This window comes from Oryzias latipes, chromosome 16 (assembly GCF_053564925.1).
Source record: "Oryzias latipes strain Hd-rR chromosome 16, Olatipes_Hd-rR_3.1".
Lineage (NCBI taxonomy): Eukaryota > Metazoa > Chordata > Actinopteri > Beloniformes > Adrianichthyidae > Oryzias > Oryzias latipes.
The window spans coordinates 11,988,463-12,016,213 of record NC_136252.1 but is presented as its reverse complement, the minus strand read 5'-3'; the positions used below and the strand labels follow the sequence as shown (position 1 = coordinate 12,016,213).

The 27,751-nt window shown below is 39.8% G+C and overlaps 1 protein-coding gene across 6 annotated transcripts in view; it reads right to left on the bottom strand.

The window, feature by feature from the left end:
* The window catches only part of LOC101172189 (glutamate receptor, ionotropic, kainate 2), a 253,946-nt gene that overhangs the window by 57,917 nt on the left and 168,278 nt on the right, over positions 1-27,751 (bottom strand). For all 6 annotated transcript variants that reach the window (XR_002291930.3, XM_078933421.1, XM_020709977.3 and 3 more), the window contains 3 exons: positions 26,493-26,606; positions 12,223-12,429; positions 32-255 (listed from right to left, as the gene is read on the bottom strand). Coding sequence is in view for 5 of the 6 variants with exons in the window: in XM_078933421.1 (XP_078789547.1) it covers positions 32-255; positions 12,223-12,429; positions 26,493-26,606 (545 nt within the window). In the remaining variant the exon portion in view is untranslated. The remainder of the gene's footprint in view (positions 1-31; positions 256-12,222; positions 12,430-26,492; positions 26,607-27,751) is intronic.

Below are 27,751 nucleotides of genomic sequence, written 5' to 3'. Positions count from 1 at the left end.
AGAGCTGCTATCTCTTGAAGTGACATGTTACCTGGCTATGACAAACAGCACACAACTGACACCCAAGTAAGCCAGCAGAATATACATCCAGATGTCAGGCGAAAGAGGGCTGAGGAAGGAGAAGACCCCGGGGTTGGTCCCGTTTGGCTTGCGGTACAATATACTTATACCCAGCGTCATGAAGGGCTTAGAGAAGTCGATAACCTTCTCACGCACATATGTGATGGCAAGAGGAGCCACTGCCAGATCAGCTCTCTGTCAAAACAAGAGAAAAGGGAGCAGGCTTTAAATTACGGTAAAGGAAGCATTTAGAGGCAATCAAATTAACAAAACTGAATCTTTACACACTGCAGTCTGTCCAAAAGCACTTAACAAGAAATTTAGAGTCTTTTTTTTAGTTCATTCCATCAAGCAGACCCCCAATATTGGAACCACACTTCCCTGTCAGTCTAAATCACAGTCATGTCCGTCCTTTTTGCTTCAAAGTGAGACAGATGAGGAGGGCCTTATCGGGAAAACAATGATGCACCTTAGCCTTTAAATCCACAAACAGTAAGGGAAACACAATTCACAGTTTTTTAACAATGAGAAAACCTGAAAAAAAAGGTCAGAGCAGAAAAATCTTAATCTGCAGGTAAGCAGCTAGGTGGTAAGAAATCAACAGCAATTATTAAAAGTTGGAAGACAAAAAGGACCACCGATAATCTCCCTCCATCCTCCAAAAAAAAAAAAAAAAGATCATTTCCCTTTCATCTAGGGCTCCCTGCAAGATCTCACCCTGTGGGGTCAAAATGATCACAAGAATGGTGACCAAAATTCCCAGAACCACATGGGGGATTTAGTGAATGACCTGCAGAAAGCTGGGGACCAAAGTGACAAAGGCTACCATCAGTAACACACTACGCCACCAGGGACTCAAACCCTGCAGTGCCAGACGTTCCCCCTGCTAAAACCAGTACATGTGCAGGCCCATGTACTGAAGAGGATTGAGAGAATGTCCTATGGTCAGATGAAACCAAAATAGAACTTTTTGGTAAGAACTCTTCTTGTTGTGTTTGGAGGAGAAAGAATTCTGAGTTGCATCCAAAGAACACCATAACTACTGTACAGCATGGGGTGGATGTTTGGGGTCTATGGGGGTAACCCTTGGTTGTGGTGGCCATGCATCTTTCACCTTGTCCCGAATTGTCTTCGGCACCTGCCAGCTTGAGTGCTTACCATTGTCCTTTACGGGAACCTAAATGACCTGCACTTTCAAAGGTGTTTTTGGGAAACACCTTTGAAAGTGGTAGAGAATGAGAGCGCAAAGATCCTGTGGGACTTCCAGATCCAAACTGTCGGGATGATACTGGAGAACCAAACTAGACATTGTAGTGGTGGAGAAAGAACAGAGGAAAGCTGTTGTGGTGGATGTGGCAGTGCCAAGCAATTGGAACATCAGGAAGAAGGAACATGGGAAACTGGAGAAATACCAGGGACTCAGAGAAGAACTGGAGGAAGCCTGGAAAGTGAAGGTGACAGTGGTGCCTGTGGTAATTGGAGCACTCGGGGCAGTGACCCCCAAGCTGGAGGAGTGACCACAGACGAACCCTGGAAAGACTTCAGACATCTCAATCCAGAAAAGCGCAGTGCTAGGAACAGCTAAGATACTGAGCAGGACCCTCAAGCTCCCAGGCCTCTGGTAGAGGACCTGAGCTTGGAGGAGAAACCATGAGAATATGACATTTTCTTTTATATGCACACAGAGCCAAACCTTTTGTTTTTATGAATAAGTTTAATTAAACATATTCAACCAAATGTTCAGGATTTAAAAGCATATTTAACCCTTGTATGGTGTTTTGTTTTCAGTTTTCATAAAAAAAAAAATAAAAAAAAATGAAAGAACAAAAATGTTTTCAACTTGAAGTTTAGAGACTTCGCCTCATGTCTGTGAAGAACATAATTCAAAACACATTTTCAATGACCTCATACTGTGCACCCACCCTACACGTTTATGTTACATTCAGGGTGTTTGGGTCTAGTGGGCACCGGGCTAAAAAAAAAGTAAATGTCCTGTGTATCTACACCATCTTCCTCCTTTCTGGGGCTACCAAAAGTTTTTTTTCTGCCTTTCCTGCTCCCACACAATTTTGCAACATTATTGAAAATTCATCAAACACCCTCTGCTCTTAGACTCCTGGAGATTTTTTACCTTCTGTCATGCGGAAACCAAACTTTCTTTTCTTATGTCCCACCTGCAAACTAGGGATATAATGCTGCCTTCATTCACGTTGAACGCAGTTCACGCGTCAAATATGCATCCGCCGCCCGACATTGACTCATGAGCTTTGCTTTAGTTACCTGAAGGGTAGCAATAATTATATCCACATATGTAGAAACACATTCAAGGTGAACGTGGTATTCTTGCATGTGATTTTCTTTTCTAATTTGTCATTGTGTTCATTTTTTGTGTCTCTTTCTGTGGTCCTTCAGAAACATAAACTGATTTTATTTTTTTCTAAATACATTTTGTCAACCAGGGAGAGAGTTCATGTCATCTGCAAAACATTCACATAGGGGGGGAAAGGCTTATTTCTCAGATTCATTGCTCACATGCTAAATCCCCCCCCCCCCCCCCCCCCGCTCTTTTAGCTGTATCAGCATGTTTTAGTTTTTAATTACATGGATAAAATATCTCTTTTCTAAACTATTTTTTACATGATCTTATTAACGTGTTTAGCTCAGTTCAGCCCAGCCCAGCCCAGCCCAGCTCCTCAGCATTAAGACTTTTCCTCTGTGAGCCTTTGAGGCCTTTTCTTCTGCAATAATCTTGAGTCATGTGCAAAACTTGGGGCAAATCTACACTGCACATCCGGGAGTGACTGAGCCCTTCACCTGGGTAAAACCAGGTTATCTGTCATGACAGCCAATCACTGCACAAAGAACAAGAGCCACAAGAATGAGCACAGAGGAGTTAAGAAGGATTTGACCTTGTGTGGATGCTGTTTCTAATGAGGTCAGATATTGACTGCTGGCCATGCAGCTTCTCCAATTCTTCTGCCCGTTGAGGTTATTCTAACGGGGACTTTGTTGGTTGTAATGATCTATGCTGTGAGCAGATTGTGTGTGTTTTAATAAGCTCTGTGGGGGAAACAACTCATGACAGGATCCATGCTCTCCTCGCATCACTGAGCTCTCAAATTGTACGTATTGCTACCTTCCTGTTTGTGTCCCTCCTGGATCTCATCCCTGTTCCTCATTACTAGTCCTCACCAGGCTCTCAGGATTGTAATAGTTTTGCCTTTTTAACCCCACACCATGAAGACATGAAGCAAACGCGGCCTTGTAAAAAAGATCCAGTAAAATCTCCAATAACAGTTACTGCTGAGAAATAATTTTGAAAACACTCATTAAGAGGTGATAGTCTTTGATGAAATGGATCTGCCCTCAGAAATGCAGTTCATTCGTAGCTTTTATATGAAGCTAATATGTAGATAATTTGTCAGTTAGGCTGTCATTACCACTTTTACTACAACTTCCATTACCACCAAAATCATGGGCCGTCTCTTAGAAATGCAATTATTGGGACTTCATGCAAAAAAAGTCATTGCATTTGTTCTGGTAGGGATGTACTGACAAGCCCATATCACAAAAGGGGATCTGAGAGGTGCGTTTGCAGATCTTAAGTAGAAAGTCAGTGAATTGGAAGGTAACCCAACTATGAGTTCAGAGAGGTATTCCAAAAGGGATATTCCAGATCTGAAAGTAAAGATCGGAAGAGTTGTACATCCACAGGTCAACTTTAGGTCAAAAATCAAATTATATATGATATTTTGGGTGTGAACGTGAGCAAAAAAGCTACAATGAAATGGCAGAGAAACAGAGAGGGGCAGTAGAAAATTAGCAATTAGCAGCCCAGATTAGCAATGAGGCTGATAAGAAGGGAAGGGAGAATGGAAAGTCCTGAGAAACAACAGTTTCTAGAGTTCTGGCAGCACAGCAGAACATGACACCAACAAATGTCAAATGTTTATTTCTCATTGTGAAATACATGCCACCCTGCAACTGATTAAGGCTGTGTCAACGTACATTTTCTGTATATTGCACGGATTAAAATTGTTCATACATGAATGTGTGAAAAAACTGAGAAAAGTTGTGGTCTTTGTTATATTCTGGTCTTTCCTCAAGAAGCGAAACACACAATACTTTTATTCTACCCAACAGGCCAGTACTTTTAAATAACTCAGGCAGGTTCAAATCTTCCAGTGCAGCTCAGGTGCATGCTTTCATTCATTCTGACTGTGCACCGTCCCACTGGAAACCAACACACAACATTAGTTCCTATTGTTGGTCTTTCTCTTTTTTTTTTTCTCTAAACAAGAAATGTCAACTTAAAGTCTGCCTACTTCCCGGGGTTAAAAAGAAAAAAAATATGACAAACTGTGCGCACAAATTACTAAATGTTGGGCACAGATTAGTAAACTGTGTGCACGGTTTAGTAAATCTTGACACTGTGGAGCAAACAGTCTCTGAGTGAGCAGTCTCACTGTGAACTAGTCCATGTGCACTTCTCAGATGTTTCCGGTTTCTCCTCAGAACACCTCCAGAGTCCATCTGTACCTCATATGAGCATGCATCAAATTGTTTCCCCACTCTGCCAGCCCTCCAGACAGTGTGAGGTTCAAATGGTTGTACTCTGACATGGTCTCCAGTTTTCGATCTGTGTAGGTCTTTGGTCGATCTGTTGTGATATGCGTACTAGCATTGCTGATTGGACTTCAAATCCTGTTGTGCTTGTAAAATCTTTGGCTGGAGAAGACTTGTCTTTGTTGGAAGTAGTGTTTTTGTATGGCGACTGAGAAGTCTTTGAGCTGGACTGGAGTTCAGTTCTTGAGATGGTAAGTTGCGATGATCCAGCATTACTAAAAAGGGATCTTGTCCTGCTATTTTGGCCTATAACAAGAGCTTTTTTCCTGTTTTCATTGCTGACTCAGCTTTGCCGTTGCTTTGTGGGTGTCTTGGTGATGATATCCTATGATGGAATTCGCACTGTCTGCAAATTTTTTGAACTTTTGTTGGCCCAAAGCGCTTTACAGTCCCAAGTATATCGGGGACCATCGATTGATATGACTGTTTCTGGGATGCCTTGGTGTGCATAATGAGCTTTAAGCTTCTTTTTCACTGTGGTGGATTTTGTGTCTGGTAGATAATCTATTTCCCCAAAAAACTTGAGTAATAGTCCAATGTGATCAAATAGTCTCTGTTGTCAAAACAAATCAAATCTGTGCCCACTTTTGCCCAATGTTTATCCGGCATTTCATGTGGAAATGGAGTCTATCTTTGCTGTTTGACATCCAGTGACCTGCAAAATTTCACATTTAGCAACGTGTCTTGATTTGCTCTTTCATTCCTGGCCAGTAGACAAATTCTCGAGCTCGTCTGAGACATCCTTATACTCCTAAGTGAGAAGAGTCTAGGCGTTGATTTATTTCTTTTCTCAATGAGTCAGGAATTATGGCATGTTCACCTCTAAAAATGGTTCCATCCTAAAAACTGTGTCTGAGTATTTGGAGTGTAGCATCTTGTTCTGTTGCCATACAAATTGCATTTGAGCTTTGTTCAGATATTGGCAAGTGTAGCACCATGTTTACAGTCTCTATTTCTACTTCCACAGAGCCACAGAAAGAATGTTCGGGAAGATATGCTCTGCTTAAAGTATCAACCAATAATATTTTTTCCTGGTACATACACCACATCCACGTCATACTTCTGGATCCTCAACATCATTCTTTGAAGTCTTTTGGGTGCACTGAGAAGAGGTTTCTTGATGATATTCTCAGTTTTACAAATGCATCTTCATCTTGATTGTTCCAGTTCCATTTGCAGTCTTTATGTGTGAGTTTTCTCAACACCTCACATTGGTCAGAAGGATGTGGGCAGAATTTGTCTAATTAGGTCACCATTCCTAAGAGCCTCTGTACTGCTTTGGCATGGTTGTGGCAGTTGATGGCTCTCACTTTTTTAGGGTCTATCATCAAACCATCAGCTGTTAGAAGATGTCCAATGTAAGCAACTTCTTTTTGGCGTAATTTCCATATTTCGGCTTCAGTTTGATGTTCTTCTGTCTGCACCTGTTAAGAACAGTATTGGCTTCTCATCATGATCATGTTTGGCAGCCTCTTGTGTCTCCCCTTGGCCTGTGATCAATAGGGGCGCCTGTGGTGCAGCTGTAGGGCGGTCGACCCATGTTCGTAACATTGCTGGTTTGATTCCCGCCTTGCACGCCCATGTGTCGGAGTGTCTTTGGGCACTGAACCCCACCTTGCCTCTGGTGGAAAGTTGGCGCCGGTGTTCGGCAGCGGAGCCACAACCAGTGTGTGAATGTGTGCGTGTGAATGGGACTGTAAAGCGCTTTGGGCCATTGAAAGAAGGTAGAAAAGCGCTATATAAGTATACGCCATTTACAATAAATACATACAGTACATCGTCTGCAATTATGTACAAAGCTGGCAGGTTCTCCAGTGCCTGTGTCAACTTCCTCTGAAAGATATTTAGTGAATTACTGACTCCCATTGGCATCCTTAACCAGCGGTAACATCCAAATGGGATGAAAAATGTTGTCAGGTAGTTGGACTCTTCTTCCAGTTTGACATGCCAGAATCCACTTTTGACATCACACACTGAAAACTGTAGCTTTGGACAGATCAGGGAGGCATGGGAAAATGGCTGCGCTTCAGTGCTTTGTTTAAACGTCTTGGATCAGTGCCTACCCTTGGTTTCCTATTTGATTTTTGGACAACCACCATACCACTAATCCAGTCTGTGCTTCGCTCTACAAACGAGATTAAGTTTTGTAGTTCATCTATAAGTGGTTTCATCATTGCTACAGGAACATGTCTCTTTGGTAGCTGAACGGGTTTAATGGACTCATCTGTTTTAACTTTGTATAATCCATCCAGAGATCCATCGCTAGTGAAGACATCTGCATGCTCTGTCTTTATCTGTTCTAATGTCCACTGCTCCTTTGAGGGAGTCTGTGAGGTGACAATGCTGTCTATTGCCATGATGTTTTCATAATGGACTTTAATTATTTCCATGCCCTCACTTGCTCTTTTGTCCAACAGAGGCACAGAGCAGTCTTTATTAATCACTTCAAACTCCAGCTTATAAAATTTCTGGTTTTGAGTGTTCAGTTTTCATTTTCCTAGTGGTCTGAGTTTGCTTTTGTTGTACATATCTGGAAGTGTCTATATGCCTTGCAGTCCTTTATCAGGATCCAGTGGGATAACATTTTAGCCATCAATGATACTTCAATTCATGTTTAGGTCTGTAAGACCTATCCACCCCTTTTCCAGACCTACTTAATCCTTTTTAGGGCCTATTCCAGACAGCGTTGGGAAAAGGCAGGGTACACCATGGATAACCATCCAGGGTCATCATTCCATCCCAGGGCCACAAGGAAACATACAACCACACACTCAGATCTTAGAACTGAATACTTACTGTATGATCCAAATTATAACAGCCATGTCAAATTATATTTATGGCTTCACCCAGGCATAAATATAAGGATTCAGATCCTGTGCAGAAACACATTTACTGTCATTCAAGTGTGCAAAACACAGTGAAATGTCCAAGAATCTTTTCCTGGTTGGCTGCCTGAATTTTGTGGCAATACCTGCCTTCTTCCTGACCTTTAATGGGCGCCATCAGTGACCAGACTGACATCAAATGACAAGTTCACTCCGACATTGTCCAGCGCAGTAACTAGAGAGCTGACTATGTCATCAGCTGTTGTGTCCATCAACTCAAAAAAGGTCGCTGTGACGGTCTCTTCAATACCTCTAATAAATATGTACAGCTGTATAGATCTGTGTTGTTGGTGCTTTCATCAATAGTGACCGAAAATACAATAAATGACTGGATTCCTTCATTTGGCCCAAGTCTCCTCAGAGATGTTGGATCTGATCCTAATCCTTGACAGTCTTCTGTTGGGAAAGGTTGACTTCTTCAGCCTTCAGTATCTTTCCATAAGTCCACCATCTGAAAATGGTTTGGATGTTTGCTCCAACTTTTTTGCAATAAGGTAGCCTTCACTGCTCTATCAGTCATGGCTGCAGTAAATACAGACGGTTGTTTTTCCAGTTCAGCAAATAGTTGGTCAATCTCCTCTTTTCTTAACTCCAAATAGTGAAACTTTTCTTTATGGCGATTCTCATAGTGGTGCTGAATGTTGTATTGTTTGAGCACCTGTTGATGACATACCAAGCATGCAGGTTTTGCATTCAACTCTGTGAAAAAATAAAACTCTTTCCATTTTTCCTAGAAAGCTCTGCACTCCACTTCAACCTTTTTTTTCTTTTTGACAAAATTTTGGTCTTTAGGGTGTCACTACTGATCATTCTTATAGCAATGTAGCGGTGGGCCTCGCGCGGAACTGAACTAGATCTTATACAGACACAGAGCTGTTAGGTTTACCTTTTGGCACATGCAAAAATATGCTTTTTCACCTGTTTTGCTTTTACTTTGCTCCCCCTAGTGGTGGAATTGTATGGAGTCCTATACTGTTCATTATTAAATAAATAAATATTTAATTCAATAAATAAATATGACCCCATGCAAATACACAATCAACCAATAAATCTCTCATAAATACATAAAAAGATCATGAAATTGTGAAAAACCAGCACACTGATTTTAAATTAGCCATTGTATTATTCAATATATTTCATTTTGCTTTAAAAACATGTTCATTATTTTAAAACAGCTTTTTAAAATATTCATTTTTAATCATGTTGAATTTTACTATAATTCTGTCATATTTCAAAATCGAATATTTTCCAAAGTAGTTTTGTTTTATTTCATGTTGCTGTTTTTCACAATGGCGTATTTATTTCATTAAGAGCTTTTTCAGCAGAATGGGTCTTTCTGTCAATCAGTGAAAGTGGGCGGGATCTAAACGCTCATTGGCTGATCCATGGAAATCGACTCATATTCCTCGATACCCGCTCAGCGGTGTGCCAGTCAGAGAGATGACATATTTCAGCGATATCCGCGAGGCTTTGCTGACATTAGAGGATCAAATAGAGACAAACTATCTGTCTGCTGCAGAAGATGCAAACATCCACAACTCTGTTTTTGTAGTTTGAGGGTTTGTGTGGACCAAACCACAAAGGAGCTCCGGTCGTCAACATCTTTCACACTCCTCATTCTTACGCCATTCACTCACAGCTCACATCGTGACATATGTCGGCTCGCAGGAGTATCGACAGAGTGAGACCAGGCAGCTGTGCAAAGCGGGACAAGCCTGCTCGGGCCTCCTGAACCTTATGATATTTTTCTATTTTCAATGAGACAATGATGATTATAATCAGGTCCTCTGGTTTTATTTTTCCCTCTCAAGAAAAATGTTGAACCTTTCCTGCGATGACGTTTCTGACATCTTAACACTCTCCATGTACATTGTGCATCCATGCATTGTTACTGAGATAAGCACAAGCAACCGCTCCATGTGGCTATAAGGCTAAAAACATTAGCTTGTTGCCCCTCCCACACGCAGCATGGTGCGTTCATGGAAACTCCAGTTCATAGAAGCTTAGTGGAACTCCAACAACCACTCAGCCTAACTTAGGCCACTACTATACGTTCATGAGAAGATGAAAATTGCCAAACCGACCACAAAATCACCCGAATCATGCACACTCGCCCAAAGCCACTTTTATCCGCAAATTTAGAACCAAAACTGCCCAATTTCTTGTAACACTGTGGATGTGTTGAGGTGCATACTCCCCCTAGTGTTGAGGGGTGTGCATTGCGCCATCACGTTTGCTGAAGCATCTTCGATCGATATAGTCAGGGGAGTTAGGGTGCTGCTGCTCATGTCTGAGTAAAGGAGTAGCCAATCACAAAAGTGTCTCCACCTTGTCTAGTTTGATTGACAGACAGACCCATTCTCCTGAAAAAGCTCTTCATGAAATAAATCAGCCATTGTGAAAAACAGCAACATGAAATAAAAACAAAGCTACTTTGGAAAATATTGATTTTGAAATCCGAGGTTCTGAAAAAAGACGTAAAATTATAATATATTCCACATGATTAAAATGAATATTTTTAAAATGCTGTTTTAAAATAATGAACATGTTTTTAAAGCAAAATGAAATATATTGAATAATACAATGGTTAATTTAAAATCAGTGTGCAGGTTTTTCACAATTTCATGATCTTTTTATATATTTATGAGAGATTTATTGGTTGATTGTGTATTTGCATGACGTCATATTTATTTATTGAATTAAATATTTATTTATTTAATTATGAACAGTATAGGACTCCACAGAATTGCGCATTTCGGTTATTTCTTTAAAAAATCATAACTTCCCACAGGAATGGACTAGAAACATGTTTTTTTTTAAATATCCTTATAATTTTTACTCTTCATGACTGGGCCAGACTGAAACATCTGGCGGGCCGGATACGGTCCGTGGGCCGTTTGTTTGACACCCCCTGGTTTAATAATTCCTCTGACTGACTGCAAAAATGTAATATCTCTTCTAAAATAAAATTTCAAAATTGACTTGTAATCAACAATGTGAAATAATAAATAATGGATGACCAAAACTTTAAAAGTAAAAGAAGATCAGGAGGGCTTAAACATTAAGCGGCTAGATGGCTTAACAGACTGTGTGTAGGACTGGAGCTTGGGAAATCAGTTTTTTTTCTTTGAAGTGGAGTGTGATGAGCTTCATCCAGTGTAGGTCCTTGGGCAAGACCCTTCACACTACTGTGGAACTATGCAGCCACAAGGGGGCCCACATCTGGGTACCCCTGTGCCGGTACAATCTATTTTATGTACTATAGACAATTTTACTACCTCAACTTAACTTAGCTTGTGCTTGAATAAAAACATGATTGAATTTTTTTTCCATAAGTTAAGGGGGTTAAGGGGTTACTACCTTGTTCCACAGTGATGATGGATCTATCTTTGCTCAATGATGTGGAATCTATCACACTTTGACCAATTATTCTGAGAGATGAGTCTGCTCCTCTCACATCCTCAGCATGAATCAGTTGGTGGCCTCCTGAGCTCCGATTGAACCTCTTTGCATTTTTTATGTTTACAAAAAAAATAAAATAAAATAAAAATAAAAAAATCCTTATAACTGCTCCAGGACACCAAACAAAACTCATTTTTCAGAGAAAAAACTCATTTAGAATTTACCTAAGGGGATAAACGATTGCACACAAAATATTCCATGATAATGAGATATTATCCAACAGAAAACATGGGAAATACATAATTGTGAACACGTTGAGTTCCATAAAAAAATTGGCATTTTTATAATTTTGATCAACAATATCATATGACAAAAAGTAATATTCTAATAAATGTTTTAGCAGTTAGGATAAGTGCCACTCAGTGATGTGTTACACCAAGATGCAAACATGGAAGCATTTGGAAACAGATGACTGCTAGACCAATGAAAGCTCATCAGATGACTCTCTCACAGCAGTCAGTTTGTTTTTTTTCCCCCTAACTTTTACGTTTTTGTCAGTTTTTTCATTCATAAATATGACAACAAACATTCACCAAACTGTTTAAAGGTAAGTGAAAAATTTGAGATACGTACACAGCTCAGGTAAAAAAATATTCCAGCTTTTTACCCATAGTGGCCGTCCATCATCTGTCTTCACGTTCACAAAAGTCTGGACAAACCCAAGGATTAGAACTTACAAACAAATGAAAATGAATTATTTTTATCTTCAGTGTGGTCTCGGTTCTGTATTCACCTTAAATGTAAACCAAACCCTTCTTTTAAATTTCCCTTTTAGAGATCAAAACGTTTAGACTTTTGAAGCTGTGGAGCAATAGTTCTCTGCAGAACCCATAAGGCAGGGTCTCAAATCCCCATCCAGGGGACACATCCACCTCATTTGAAGCCTCTGACTGAGTTTTGTACATCCTGAATCCTCTAAAGAAGTAACGTATAAAGGACAGCTGAAAACGAATGTGGAAAAAAATCCAAAGTCTATAAAATAATGTTTATTGTGGAAAACAGATTTAAAGAAAATTGCTCACTTTAAAAAAAATAAATCAAAACTGCTTCCTGACAAAGAAATCCAAATCAAATCCTAATGCAATCAGAATCAAAACTATTTTACTTAGGGGACATTTGAGGACATAGGGACTGAGCTTTCCTTCACTGTGATTCATGTAATGCAGTTAAAGTTATTCTTTCCACTCACGTGGTCCATCAGTTCTCTGACCATGCCGTTCCACTGGCCCGAGTTCTCATCCTGCACTCCATATTTTCCGTCTTCCACCAGACGAACCTCGTAGGTGAAGCCCAGAATGCTGGCCAGCTCCCTCAGCAGATCAATGCAGTAGCCTTCAAAGCGGTCGTTGCCATAAAGAGGTGTGTCAGACTTTCTGAACATCACGTATGGCTCCTCCTGGTAAACAGAAGAATTATGGAATGAAACTAATGGCAACGATTAGGAGATCGAATTGTTTGGAACAATTGTTGCGAAATAATAAAAGAAATGAATCAAATCAATAAAAAAAACAAAAAATAAAATTCACCTCGGCACAGGTAGTGGCTAAAAAATGTTTTCAAAATGCTGAATTTATTAAACTTCAATGTTTCATGTATTTGGGCTCTTCTTTTTGACACCATATTGATTTTTATTGTAGGAAGTTTGGTTCGAAAAGACGTTTTATTTTCAGCAAGCTGTGGGGATGCAGAAGCATTCAGGTGGAACTCTAACCTGCTTTGCAAACACGGTAAATATTACAGATAATTGAAAATAAACAACAATGAACATGTGCTAAAATAATTACTTTAAAAAATGTGTTTTTTGAAGAGGACATATAAAGTATTAATGAATTTGAGTACAGTTAGATCTACATATCCTTACCAGATTCAGCACTGGGTGTAGTTGCGCTCTGATTGGATGAAACATAAGGAAGTTGTTTTTGACTATATCATTACAAAATGTCTCCTCAAGAAGCTCAAAAAGATTTTTGAGGTTTTAAAGTTGCACTCCATTTATTTTTTTATCTATTTTCAAAACATTCCCAGTGGTCTTTTAATTATGATTCTGGCGTTTTTAGCCAAAATCCAAAAACTTGTCTTGTTTTCTAGGACATAGTTTCTGTAGAGCAGCAGAAGTTCATAAGAAATTCACCTCCCAACCTGAGTTATAGGCAGGACAGTAGGCGTGTAAGTAAGGCTGCACATGTATCCCTTTGTTTCCACGCTCTCCTGCTTACAGCCCCCTTACAACCCCAACCTAACATTAGCAGTGCAATAAAAAGGGCGAGCAATACAGATATCCATCCGTACAGTTTGGATCCAGGTTTCAGCTCAGACGAGGAAAACAAAGACGTACTTGAATCTATTTGTCTGCAAGTGGATGCATCAGAATACAGCGGAGCAGGGAGATATTCGGCCCCGCCCATTTCAGTTGCTGCGTCACAACTCATAGCATTTTTCAAAAAGGATTTTTTTTTATCTGCTCCTCATTCACCACAATTAGAATAAAGAAGTACTCAGAAATGCAATCTAACCCGAAATTCTTTTATGTCCTCTATCACTAGAAAAATGCTAAACAAAAAACACCACTTTTATTGGAGTGGGTCAAATCTTTGTAAAAGATAAAAGGGCATTATTATAGAAGGAAACCCAAAGTCATATTTGGAACCTGAACGTACTGTATTCTGTACAGTACAGGCAAAACTGATGAGAGGAGATTGAAACGGTCAGCAGCCAACCAAGACGCAGACCACAGCTGCTGGTAATAAATGCACAAAAAAGCAGCGAAACAGCCAAAGGTGGAGTGCGTTAAAGCAGGAAACCATTGTACACATTTTTGTAGAAACTTTTAAAAACCTCTGCCAATAAACGGTGATTATCAGCCACCTGTCAGAAAAAAACATAAAGGTTTAATGTCTTCAAAAAATAAACAAGGAAAGAAAGAAATCCTCTGCTAGAAATAGTTTTCATTTTGTAAAATTGTGGATGATTTTTCCACATCAATAAGATTGCCCCAGTTGAATTATAATTCCAGGCCAGGGTCCCTGAAAACAACCTGATGATTCAGAACACCTGGTGATGTAATGAAACACGAAGTGAAACCGTCATGTGACCTCCCTGGTTCGATCAGAGCTCGCAGTAATGGTTCCACTGGAGTTTTAGAACGTTCTGGAACACGAGCTCGATCTTACCACCTAAAAGAAACCATGTAGTAACTCTCTAGAGTCAGCTGAACAGGTTTCATTGTGAAGAAAGAGGTGGTCTTCTGTACACGTATGTGTGCGTGTCTGGGTGTGCGCATGTTTGTGCGCATGTGTTTCTCCCAGCAGTACTGGGATATGGGGTCGTGTGGGAGTAAAGTGAGGTGTAACCATTAAAAGGATCCTTGTGTCCTTGCAGGAGGCTGGCGATGCGCCCAGGCCTCTCTTTCTCCCTCATTATCTGATAAGAGATGCTGATGAACAAACACAAAAACAGAGAGCAAGAAAGGACAAGCTTTTTGTTCACATGAACAGCTGTGGCGATTACTACTGTCTTTTTTTATTCCATTTCCCCTCTGCTGCTGCCTCCTTAGCAGCTGAGCGCTCTTCCTCTCATCCATGCCTGCTTCCTCTTCCTTCTTCCCCTCTGAACCACAGCTCCATGAACCATCTGTTTCTGTTCGCCTAAAACCTGTGTTCTTGCAGCGTGTCCCTCTCTTCTACCACTCCCTCATTTCTCTGTCAAATGAATCTGAATAAAGAAAAAAACAATCCCCAAGCAGGTGTTGTTTATGGTGCAACTGCCATGGTTGCAACCAAAAGAACAAAAAAAAAACCCACTAGATTTCTTTGAGCTTTGACATATTTGACTGTAGACTCAACAATTTGCCGCCAATGAGGCTTTTCTGTGAAAGTGGTGAATAAATAACAACAGCAAATATAACAGGTTGTTTTTAATTAGCTATTCCTTCCCTTACACAGAAAGGTCTGAACTGCCCAGCATTGGTAGAATACATTTCTGAAAAATCCGAAAAAGAGTTTCCCAGTTATACTTTTGTGCTCAGAAGTTTACTTACCCTGGAAGAAATTCATTTCTTTCAAAAGTTTACACACCCTAATGATTTTGTTCTGAAAACATGCCCAAAAGGGTTTGAGTGGCAGCTAAAGGTAACCATCCTTACCAGTGACTCATTTGTCTGTCATCAATGTGTGTGGACAAAAGGTCTTTGAGTTTATGGACTCCCAACAGATCCTTTATCCTTTATCCAGTGCTGCACTGACATTTCTGGATCCTGAGTCTTTGGGAAAGCCAAATAGCTGTCAAAAGATCTACAGGAAAAGGTAACTGAACTGTACAACACAGGAAAGGGATAGAAGAAGATATCCAAGGAACCGAGAATGGCAGACAGCAGCGTTCAGACTTCAATCAAGAAGTGGAAAATGGTGCGTTCGGTTAAAACCAAACCACGGTCACAAACATTTCTGCCACAACTGCCAGAAAAATTGTTAGTGATGCAAAGAAAAACCAACAAATAACTTCAGCTGTGATCCAGGACTCTGAGAAGCTGAGGTGTGGGTGTTTCCAGATGAACAATAAGACAATCGGTCTGGTTGTGTAAAGGTCTGGTAAAGGTGCTTCATTTTCAGTCATGTTTTCTTGCTTCTTATGATCTTTTGTTTCCCCTTCTCAGTCACACCAAGTACAGACTGCTAATTATCCACAGCTGTCTGTCTTTGTTTTAGGTTTTCATCCACTGTGTAATTTGTTGTCTTGGTTTCACGTTATGGATGTAAGGTCATCTGCATTGAGACTTTTTTTTTTCTCTTCTAGTTTTGTTGTTAAGCCATGCTTTAAGTTTCTATAATGATGTTTAAGTTCCAGCTGCAGATTCTCCTGCATTTTTGGACCCCACACTACCAGGTCTTGACAGATTGGAGGGGGAGGATCCTATGGTGACAAACTGTATAGTGAGGACTGGGGTGGTTGCTGGTGTGGACACATTCCCGAAATATAATTTTCTCTTTTCACCATCGAGCCAGATTTCAATTCAATGTTGAATTTGGTAATTCATTTTTAAAAAGCATGTATCAATTTAGAGCAGAGAGACTGGATCAGGTCTTTCCATAGTGCGTTCCTGCATCGAGTTGATTGACTCTTTGTTCTCTGGTTATTGAGAAGGACCTGATCACTGTTGTTGGGGACCAGAGAGAAGAGCTCCTTGCCGAAGGCGCTGTCAGGGGTGGCAGAAGCAGACAATTCTGGAAAACTTGGAAAGAAAAGGGATGACGGTATTAATAACACGTATTCAGACTTTTTTTTAATCTTAATTATCAGGGCAGTTTTTACTTGATTTTGTTCAAAATGAAGCATTTAAACGCATCATCTACATACAAATCTAAAGACGTGAAAAGAGTCTCTGAACTCCTTATACATTTGTAACTCTGAACTGTGCTTAAATTTGCATATCAGGCGATTGGTGTGTAATGTTTAAAGACCAACTATGTCATAGTTGGTTTTAAGATGCTTTAATGTCACGTTGTGTGTACACCATTGTATTTTTTTTATTTGTGAGGGTATTTTCTCTCCTTAGATCACTGGCTGTCAAGATCAAACTGTGGAGATTTAACACAATCTCAACATTCACATACCTTTTATGGTACACTTACGAGTCTATGAAAATTAAGTGTCTAAAATGTACACCTGCAGAAATTCTAAAAAAAAACAAAAAATCAATCAAGCCAATATTTAATTTTTGTTTAAAAGTTCTTAACAAAGGACTGCAGAGGTATTTAGTTTACTTTTAAAGCTGCATTCACACAGAATGAAATTCATGCGGCAGAGGCGGCAGTTTCAATGTTAAATCATTGGTACAGATGGGATCTAAGGTCCAGCAGCACAATTTGGGCAGGCCAGAGTTAAAAAAATCAGAACATTGGCGAGGTCGCCGCATAGCATCAACCAATCAGGGACTCCATTTTGGACATGTGACATTTTCAGAGTTTTGATCAGTGGGTAGAGTACAAATAAAATATTGTGGAACAATTTAATGGTTCTCCTCCTGAACTTGCATCTATTTTCCTAACCCACTGTTTCCCTTTTGGGGCAGCGGGGGTTTCTGGAGCCCGTCCTGGCTCCACACCCTGGACAGTCTGTCCCACGGGACAGACTGATTTTATTCTTGCCCTGACTTTATTCTTGTTTTTATTTTTACCCTCTCTGGTTAATGTTAATTGTTACACGGCTCAAGGCCTAAACTTTGGTTCAACCCACACTATGTACAATGTCCTTTACTATATATGTGATCGTCTTTTGCAGTCTGTACGAAATGCATTCAATTTGCCACATGAACATAAATCTTTGATCACTATCAGATCTTTCTTTCATTCTATAAAACTGGAACTGTTTCTCAAGAAAGATTTGAACTTTGGGACTTTCAACAAGAAAGAAAAGTGTAGAAAGTGTGTAGTGAGGGGTCTTACTGCCTTTTTTAAAACCCATTAAAAATAGAGGGAACACCGTGTTGCATGTTAGCTGGTTGTTGAACAGTCTTTACTTTGAAACCAGAAATGCAAAATGTGCATTTAAGGTGATTTTTTATTATTTATTTTTTTTGCTGAGTTTTTTCTCTCAGTGGTTCACTGATAAACTAAGCAGAAGAGGTTGACGGAACAGCAGAAATCAAAAAATGGATGTGTGAAGATGTTCAGGTTTGTCTATGGCTCGACTTTCTCTTCTTCCACATGCAAACTCCACCCCCACACCCTCATAAATCCTGCAGTGAGGCTGCAGATGGTTGATGGTGAATCTTTAATTAAAAAGAGAGGCAGTAGAAGCTAAAAAGCTCTGTAAAAAACCTAATTAAAGCAAAACTGCTTCCAAATACACACTTTCACAGATAATCAGTACATTTTTCCCACATAAATGAAAAACAATGGATTCCATGTTTAGGACAGAAAATAAAACAACAGACAGCATTGGCTAAAACTAGTGGCTGCTTCATTTAAATCAACTTTAAATATTTAATCACATCACTGTTTTTTTTTTTTAACTGCTTGGCTGAGAACAAAGGCATCTAGGTGATTAATAGCACTGACATCAAATCAACCATTTACAATTTAAACCTAGTTGCACCAATCGCCAATAGCCATCACACAAAACTGCTTTGGGTTTTACTGCTGTCAGACGACAACAATCCTCAGACTCACAATCATCTCACCAACCAAAGCACCCTCACCTTCAAGAGAACAACAGGGCACCCTGAGCCCTTTGAGAGAAGACCATCAGGCTTTGCAAAAAATGTTTCAATAAAGTTTGCACAGCCATGGCCATATGGTGTAGATATTTATGACGTTTCCATGGAAGAAGAAATAACTGTTTTCAGCTAAAAACAAACATAAATCAAGTGGCATCAGGATCCTACAAAATAGACAATTGCTGTTGCCTTCAATGTTACTAAACCAAACTGCCATCAGTAAACAGAAGGCTCCTTGTTAGAGTGTTTAGGTTCTCCCACAGGCAAATTTACCAATAAACTTTATTTAAAAAGACACAATTTCAATATTAAAATTTCTCTAACTTATTAGAAACATTAGAAACTTTTTTTTAATAAAAAAATGTCTTAGTCATAATTAATTGGTATAAACATTAAAAAGAAAGATTTGACACATCATGTCACTTTCTGTTCTTTGGTGTGAATGAATATGAGTGCTGATCTTCAGAAGTGATGGAGGTTTATTCAGACATACCTTTGGTTTGTCTGAAGATTAATAACCCCTCTTGTTAAAGTAAAATATGTCCAACACAAGAGGCCCTCAGCTTTCATCTGTCTGCCCAGCTGTTGGACAGGACAAGTTAAAAAAAAAAAAAAAAAAAAAGAAGTGATGGAGACCTCCCTCCTCCCCTGTAGATCAGAGGCAAGTAGTTTCAAGCTTCGGGTATCTGAATGTGCACATTTCCAACGACTTCACAAGACTTTATGCCTGATCAGGAAGGCACTTCGGGGCCTTAACTTTCTGAGGCTCAGGTGCACCGGGACGAGGAGCGCAGTCCTGACTTCCTTCTATAGCTGTGTGCTGGAGAGCGTCCTCCTGCATCACTGTGTGGCACGGCAGCGGAGAGCTGCAGCAGAGAGGAAGCTCTGCAGAGGGTGGTGAGCTCTGCACAGAGGACTATGGGATGCAGCCTGCAGACCACCTCAGACATTTACACAGCCAGATGCAGGGAACGAACCTCCTGCATCCTGAAAGACCCAATTCACCCCTCACACACTCTGTTTTCCCTGCTCCCCTCAGACAGGAGGCCACAGAGCATTAAAAGCAGGACCAACAGGCTGAGGAACAGCTTCCTCCCAGAAGCTGGAAGGATCCCTGTAACCCACTACCCACCGCCCATTTTTTTTCTTTCTGTTGACAAACATACCTTTGACTGTGTGCCTCTCCTATCCGAAGCCTCTCTGATGCCCTCTACTTTCTGGAGGACTTTGTGCCTATCGGATATACTGCAACTCTCTCTCTCTCTCTCCATCCTGAGTCATTGACTAATAGCAATGTTCTAAGTCACATTTTTTTTTTTTGTTTTTGACAAAAAGGTTAAAAGACTTAAATATATGAGTCCTTTCTTCTGTTTTTCCCTGCAGCGTTTAGATGGAAAAAATAATTTTACATCAGGGCTGGATTTGAAACCCGATGATGGGTCAAGGGATGTCTTTAAGCTTTTTACCATGCCAGACATTACCGAACCCAATACTTCCAAAATAAAATATTAAAAAGTGGGATAAATGGGCCAGTATGCTGTTGGAACTGCCAAAAAAAGTCATTGTAGACCTGATCATTCAGTGGTTTCCAGCCCAATAAAACGTGTAGCTTCAAAAAAGCAAACTTCATTACAGTTTATACTTTTATTTTTGATGATTTTGAAGACATTCAAGATATCTGGAAAACTTCACCTGCACTGCTCAGTACCAGGTATTTCTCTCTGCGTCACACTAGTTGAAGTTTTAGCTAAAGATGTTCTGGATCCATATTAAGGCAGTGAATCAGATTGTTCAAAATGAACAAATATCGACTATGAATTGCATTGTTAACCACAAATTATGATGTCAATCGAATCATGGTTTAAATGAATCGTTACAAAACTAATATAGATAAATACAGTTAAGAATAAATCTGGACTGTAAGTAAAAATGTTGAAGGAAAAAACATTTAAAGTAATTATTGTACTAAAGAACTTGATAAATGCAGAAAATGCATCTCCTCCTTTTCTTCTTCTCTACTAATTTCAGCTTGTACAACTTCAACCTTACTTGCAATCTTCCCCCTGTCCTTTTTTAATGATGTTTTCAAATATAAATACATTTTTTGCTGCATGTTTTTACTTCTACCATTGTATTTGATTGTATCTTGAACTGTCAATCACAATAGTGTTCAGAAAACTGTAGGAATCATTTTTTGTCTGTCTTGTCAAGCTGCAAACTAACCAACTTCCATAAAAATATGTCTACTTGACCAAATGAATTGAGTGACCCCGGACAACACATCAAAAGGTACCCTGTACTGGGCGTTTTCAATCTGTTTGTTTAGGGAACTGAGAGAATTAGCGGATAACGTGAAGGGAGAGTGAGACGTACAGTGAATCACATTTTGTAGCAATGATGACGCTAAAAACCACAGAGATGCTAAACTGATGAAATAAAGTTCTGCCTGGTTCACAAAATTAGTGGCATCAGCCTGCAGCTGCTTTTGAATAAGTGTGTGAATAAAGAGCTGCCACACAGCTGATGTTCCAGCAGGTATATGCATACCAGACTGGACCAGAACGGCTTCCTTTCAGCACCGGTCATAGTTTCTTCAGCAGCACAGGCTGAAAGCATGTCTCCTACCATCTCTCTGCTTCTCAGAACAATATCTGCAGCCGTTAGCCTGAAGGTACTTCATTTCCAGCACAACATTAAAACTTTGATTTCCAAAGTAGATAAACTGTTTAAAGACCAAGATCTCAACAGTAATTACAACTTGTTTTATCGTCTATAATCTCTGAGACGCTGAATGAAAGTGTGCATCAATCAAGTGTAACAAACCCAATTATTGTCAGCCCTCTCCCCTTTCCCTGCTGCTTGCAGCAATCACACATTTCCCCATGACTCAGTCCTGATATGGCAATTAGAGCTGCACAAAGTCTGTGCTAATAACTGCAATTCAATCACTTCACAGCATGTGTGGAAGGAAAGAAGGCCCGCAATAAATAATAACAACCCACAATTTATTTCATGGCTTACTTCTTTATTAACGTCACCCTCAGTATCTGTAACATCCTCACATGCATCTCTTAGCATGTATGTGACTGCATGAGCAAAGTAGGCATGCACATTATAGTGTAGGTTGAGGTACTGATCACAAGTCGCAGCTGTTAGTCATCATGAATTTGAATCCAGCAGTCAAATGCGGAATCAAATGTGAGATCTGCTGCTGTGTGCAGCACAGAGGCTCTACAGTCTGCCTCACAGAACTTGAACTGTATAACAGCAGGAGAGCCCACAAGTGCACAGTCAGCTGCAGCGTCTCACACCAAGGGTTGAGACTGGGATGCTCAAGACTTCCTAGTGGTCGGTCCCTTACACCTTCCATCGTACCTATCCCAAGTGTGTGGCAACCCTTCTTTCTGTCATTCAGACAGAAATATTGAAGGACAGTATTCACGAGCGGGACACCACAAGTTTATACAAAAAAGCTATGGCAGAGTGGAAAGTTTTTACTTTTTAAATGTATTTTTTCTCACAAAAAGCTAGAATGTTCTAATAATGTTCCCTTTGGATTATTTGGTTGTGAAAAAACAACAGTGGAACTTTAGGAAACTAAAATGTGAATGGATTACACATCCATTCTTGTTTACTTGTTTCTTTGTACACATATTTCATTTATGATGATCTTGAAGAAACTCAAGGAATTTGGAAAACTTCACTTCCACTGTTCAGTACAAGGTATTTCTCTCTGAGTCACACTATTTGAAGTTTTGGCTTAACATGTCTTGGATCCATTTTAGGTCAGTGAATTAGATAGTTTAAAATGAATAAATCTTGACTATGAATCATACCATCAACCAAAAAATGACGATGTCGATCAAATCCGTAAAATGAATGTTACAACCCTAGTATCAGGTGACTGGTTACTATTTTTTGTATCTGTGTGTGTAAGAGCTGTTTTGAAGTTGTGTTTAGTTTTAAGCCGCTCTAATTTCAAGTTGTGCATGTGTAAATTGTATTTTGGATCTGTACATTTTTGATATTCAAACACGTGAATACACAATTGCAAGTAAACAGTACGCACAAAATATATTGTATGAGTTAGAAATCAAGAACTATGCAAACACAAATCCAGTAAGTCTATTTTGTCTCCATAAACAAATGCTAAATCTTCTTCCACTTTCGGCTTCTCCCATCAGGGGTCGCCACAGCGAACAAGTCGCATGGTAAATTTGGCAATGTTTTACGCCGGATGCCCTTCCTGACGCAACCTTCTCTAACCGGGCTTGGAACCGGCACAGAGGTAGAGAAGGGAACATAAACAAATGCTAAATAGAGCAGCAAAATCCTCAGGATGACAAAACTGAGTTTTGATAAGACGCTTTATCACTGGGTGGTAGGTTGTTAGGGGTTGTATGATGCTGTAGTATTTAGGCCCTGTTTCAAATCCTGGGTGGGACAGACATAAGCAATCGAGCAATACCTTTCAATTAAAAGTGTGAGTAAACGCATACATATGTCTTCATGCAAAGCTACACACGTTTTTTTATTCCCATTGTGGACTCTACATACAAACCGCACGGCCACTAAATGCGCACTGAAGGTTAAACCAGTCGAACTTTTGACTAGTCAGGGACTCGGCTTTGGAAGGCGTATGGAAGGTGCCCTTTTCAAAACACAGAAGTGCCAACCATTTGAAAATTGATCATGAAGGAGAAACTAATAATAATGGTTTGTGCCCAGCTGAGATTCTATAACAGTAAGTCTTTCAAAACGGAAAAGAGCTGTTAAAACTCACAATTGACTCACATGAAGCCTCTTTCAATTGAGAGTACATGCACTATTATTGAGCAAATCAGACCTGTGTAAACACCAAATGCTAAAAGCATGTTCAAAAACCCACATTTAGCGCGTTCTTGAAGCTGGGCATGTGTAAATTGTCCCCAGACGTTAGTGTGTCTGTGTGGTTGTTTGTCTTTGTGTGATCCTGCAGCAGACTGGCATACTGTCCACGGTGTAGCCCACTTTTTTCTCAACAGTAGCTGGGATAGGCTCCAGCAGCACCGTGACCCCAAAGGGAATTAGGCAAGTTAAGGGATTGAATGGACAATATTTGACTATTTTTACATTTCAGCATCCTCATGATCTGACATACAACTTTATTTAAACTGCCAGTAAACTATCTCTCTCTCTCTCTCTCTCTCTATATATATATATATATATATCCCACACAACAAACTGCAAATTTGGCATTTTCCCTGTACAATACGCATATCGCAAAAGACGTCAAAAATTGCAATAAATGGTTATCTTAAATGTACTTCAAGCTGGCAGCTTGAAGTATTTAACAAATCAAATAAATGACTTTATGCATTTGACCAATCAGTGGGACACCTTTACGTTGTTGACCAATCGGATGGAGGCCTCTCATGTTAGATGTTCATCTCCTATGTCGATTAGGGTCATTTGAAGTATAATTTTTTAACTGTTGCAATGAAACTGGAATGATGTTTTGGTTGTTTTCCTATTTATTTATATTCCTTAAGTCATTTCATTATCGCAATTTTAATCACTCATATCACAAATTCCAAAATGAACCCGTGATAGGCAAAATCCGTGAAGTAGAAACCTTTATTTTTTTAACAATTGTTATACAATTACAGACTCTATAATACATTGAAAAGAAAGAACAAACCATTTTACAGGCTCAAGCATTTGTTTCACAAATAAAAGTACTTTAGAAACGGTTTTTTTCAACAAATAACTTCTGTACTGTACTGTCAAATAATAATTTAAATCATCAATGTGTACAGAAGGCTTCAAATTGCGGAGATTAGCTCCGCCCACCGCAACCCGAGTAATTGGATTAGACAGGAGAAAATTTAAAATGATTATGAAAAAAATACAAAGTACAGTGGGACAAATGGTGACTCAGGTGTATTTCACTGTTCTTCAGACTGAGCCGCTGCATCCCGACTCCAATCTGCAGTGTTTTCCTCTATTGAAGCCCGCGGTGCAGCTGTGTTTGTTCGAGAGAAGAACATAGTTATAGGCAGTTGTTGTTGCTCTTTTTTCTATGGGTTTTGGAGAAACTCAACATTGCGAGAGAATTTGCACGTACGTAATGTAAATTTGGCAAGCTGTTTTACGTAGGTGTACATATTAAACTGCATCGTTATTGACGCACAGTTAGAGAAGAAGCGGAGTGACTTTTTAGCCAATCAGAATGCAGAACACAATGCATGATGCAAATCCGTGAATTAACCGTGAAAAGTAAACCGCATTATAGCAAGGGATCACTGTATATATATATATATATATATATATATATATATATATATATATATATATATATATATATATATATATATATATATATATATATATATATATATATATATATATATATATGTGTTTGTGTGTGTGTTTATAGGAACTCCATCAGAGTTTCTAATATTTGACAAATTTACTAAACAACTGTCCAAAAAGGGTGTTAAGAAAGGAACAGACCACAATTTTCTCTCCGTCTGGTCTGAACTGCTTGAGTGTGACACCAGGAGGACAAGCACACACCAAACAAGAGGCAGAGCCACAAAGCAAAAAACTCTTATTGGACAATCAATCAGTCCATTTTTCCTGCCTGAGCCTGCTTCCACCAAATTAAAGTCCTCACAGCAGAGAAGTCAACTGGCACTTTGCAAGTTTAGAGCTTTATGCTACTTTACTTCAAATGAATAGGAGAGCAGTATCACTGCTACACAGAGAAAGAGCTGCTCAGACAGACTGCTGGACTCTGACAGGAAAAGCTTTATAATAATGACATCTTTGGAGGGAGTCCATTTTGCAGTGGAGTACTTCCTGCTTCATGCAACCTTTCTCACAAAAAGCAATGGTTTGAATGAGTGACAAGCAGACTCTGTGGCAGCATTTTCTCTTATCATTATTGGCCCTGAACAGCATAGACAAACTCCTGTTTTGGGTTTCAACAGTTCAGAAAAACCACGAGCATTATCAGGCTTTCTGACTGTAACACTACATGGCAAAAAGAATAATGTGAAAATACTGTCTACAAGTCCTAAATAAAAAAACAAACAAAAAAAATTGTAGTTCTGCGAAAGCCTCTCACAAACTTTAAGAAGTGCTTGTCACTCTACAAAGCTGTCATAATTATTCAGAGCTTGTTGGAACAGTAAGGTTCCCTTGGAGAAGATGGCTTCATCACCAAAGTCTGAAATTTCGTTTCTTAAAACAACATTCACATGCAAGTTTTAGATAGCCTTTTTCTGCAAATGGAATAGTGGGTTCAGCCCTTATAAAAAGCTTCCCCTTCCAACTGTGGAGCTTTTTCAATCAATTTGATAAGCACCAAGCACATTGTTTGTGGTTGCTTCATTATTCACTGTCAGAAAGCACAATTCCTGCAGCACAAATAAAACTGCCCACAGATGGAAGTTCACGGTTAGAAGCAGTCTGCAAAAAACCTCACATACACAAAACTTACAGGAAAACGCAATCATCTTGAACCTTTACCAAAACATAACATCTATGAATCATCACATTTGGTTGTCGCACTGATTTCCCCAGGCTCCTACCTTTGCATAAGCAGGTCTTGACCTAGGCCGTTTTACTAAGATCTCAACCAAAAGTGCAAGACTGTGCACACAAATTGATAGTTAATTAGGGTTTTTAGCCCAAAGAACTGATGCGCAGTGCATTGAAGTTGACAGCTGGCAGATGGTCACCTTGTACTTAAACTGATAATGGACAATTATGAAGCCCCTGTGACATCAAAAAAAGGACATCAGTCCTTCAGAAGCTCCAATAAATCTCCTCCCAGTAGTTAATCAGGTCCAAAGTGTTTATCTGTGATACCTGCAACCTGAACAAGAATTTGATTTAGCACAACTGGAGGATGTCAAAGGTGTGAAAAGGCTTCTTCAATGAAGAATGTGGCGTAACTTAGTTAGCACTCACAGTACGTCTGACCCCAGCGTCCTGTTGCTTTGACAACTTTACAGTTCCATATTTGAGCACAGCTTAGAGAATTGTGCTGAAGGCCGCTAGCTGAGGTGGTCACGATTCAGGGAGAAGTCATGCATGATTGTATGAATTGACTGGTGTGAGGAAGATCCTAATAAACTTTTTAAACCCCACGTCAAAAAGAAAGCATAAAGAGCTTAAGTGTTTACAGGAAAATGTCACAAATATAAAACAACAATGGAGAAGATTTTGAGACTGATAGCTTCATAAACGAGTCGTACCAGTATGGTGGAGACAATCAGGGACCGATTGGAAAGGGAATCGGACACATTGATCGTTTTCCCCTTCTGGTTGTCCGTCATGTTCAGGCCACTTGATGGGTCCCATATACCAATCTGTAAAACACGTAGAATATAAACATAGAGTTTACCTGACAAAACACCTCAAGGCCCACAAAAGACTCAATAAGAGCGGCAGGGTTACGGTTAGTAATTGCAAATAAACTCTTTAATTCAGACTTCTCAAGGCTTGAGGGCTTCTGAAGCACTTTTATTAACTGAGTAAAATATTCATGGAGGCTCAACACCACACAGCAAAGTGAGCAGAGGTCAGGAGCTGGTGAGAGGCAGGCACCGGTGAATGTGAGGTGTTTGGCGCTGCATGAGAGAATGTTATTTGCAGCAGCTCTGTTAGCAGCCTCTTCTACTTCTAGTAACTTCATAAATCTTAATGAAGTGGTCAACAAGGGAAATATGATAGACCATAATAAGAAGGTGCTCACATGAGTGCATAAAAACACTACTGAGTTCTTGGTGCAATCAATCAACAGTTGTGCTTTTTTCATGGTTAGATTTTCTATAGACATGCAGAAACTGAAGGGGAGCTTATGCTTATGCGCTCTCAGCTTCTCTTTTTGCCTCCTTTCTGAGACTGTTCGGAGCCATGCGGTGTGTGGGACACGAACAGTTCTCCAGCGCAGCCAGTTGATTGACAGCTCAACTTTTTGACAGCTCGGCTCCCGTTCTGCCTGCTGCAAGTGACATACTTGCCAGGCATTACAATATTTTCCTACACAATCTTACAGCATTGGAAAACGTTAAGAATGTTTGTGTCTTGTTTTTCCTCCAACAAAAACCATATTAAAACAAAAAATATTTTTTTCTCCCCCATCTTTTTACATTTTCAAACATTTTTGAAAATGCTCCAGGGAGCCACTAGGGCAGCGCTAAAGAGCTGCATGCGGCTCCTGAGCCGCGGGTTGCCGACCCCCGCCCTGATTGGTAGTAGAACCTTAGATTCAGGAACAACAGTGTAGTTTGTGGTCTGGTCAAGGAACATTGGACCAGCTCTACACACCTCATGGGGGGGAGATGGTTCTTGGGAGTCCCTCATCAAGTTCAAATGTGTTTTGTGCATTTGAAAAAAGGATTCCTCCACAACTCTTGATGTTTAATGGGGAAATTGCTCTGTTAAAAATAGGGTCCAGGGAGTCTTACTGAGGGCTGTCCAGTCCTGTTATGACTGGAGCAGGAGCTTGGCT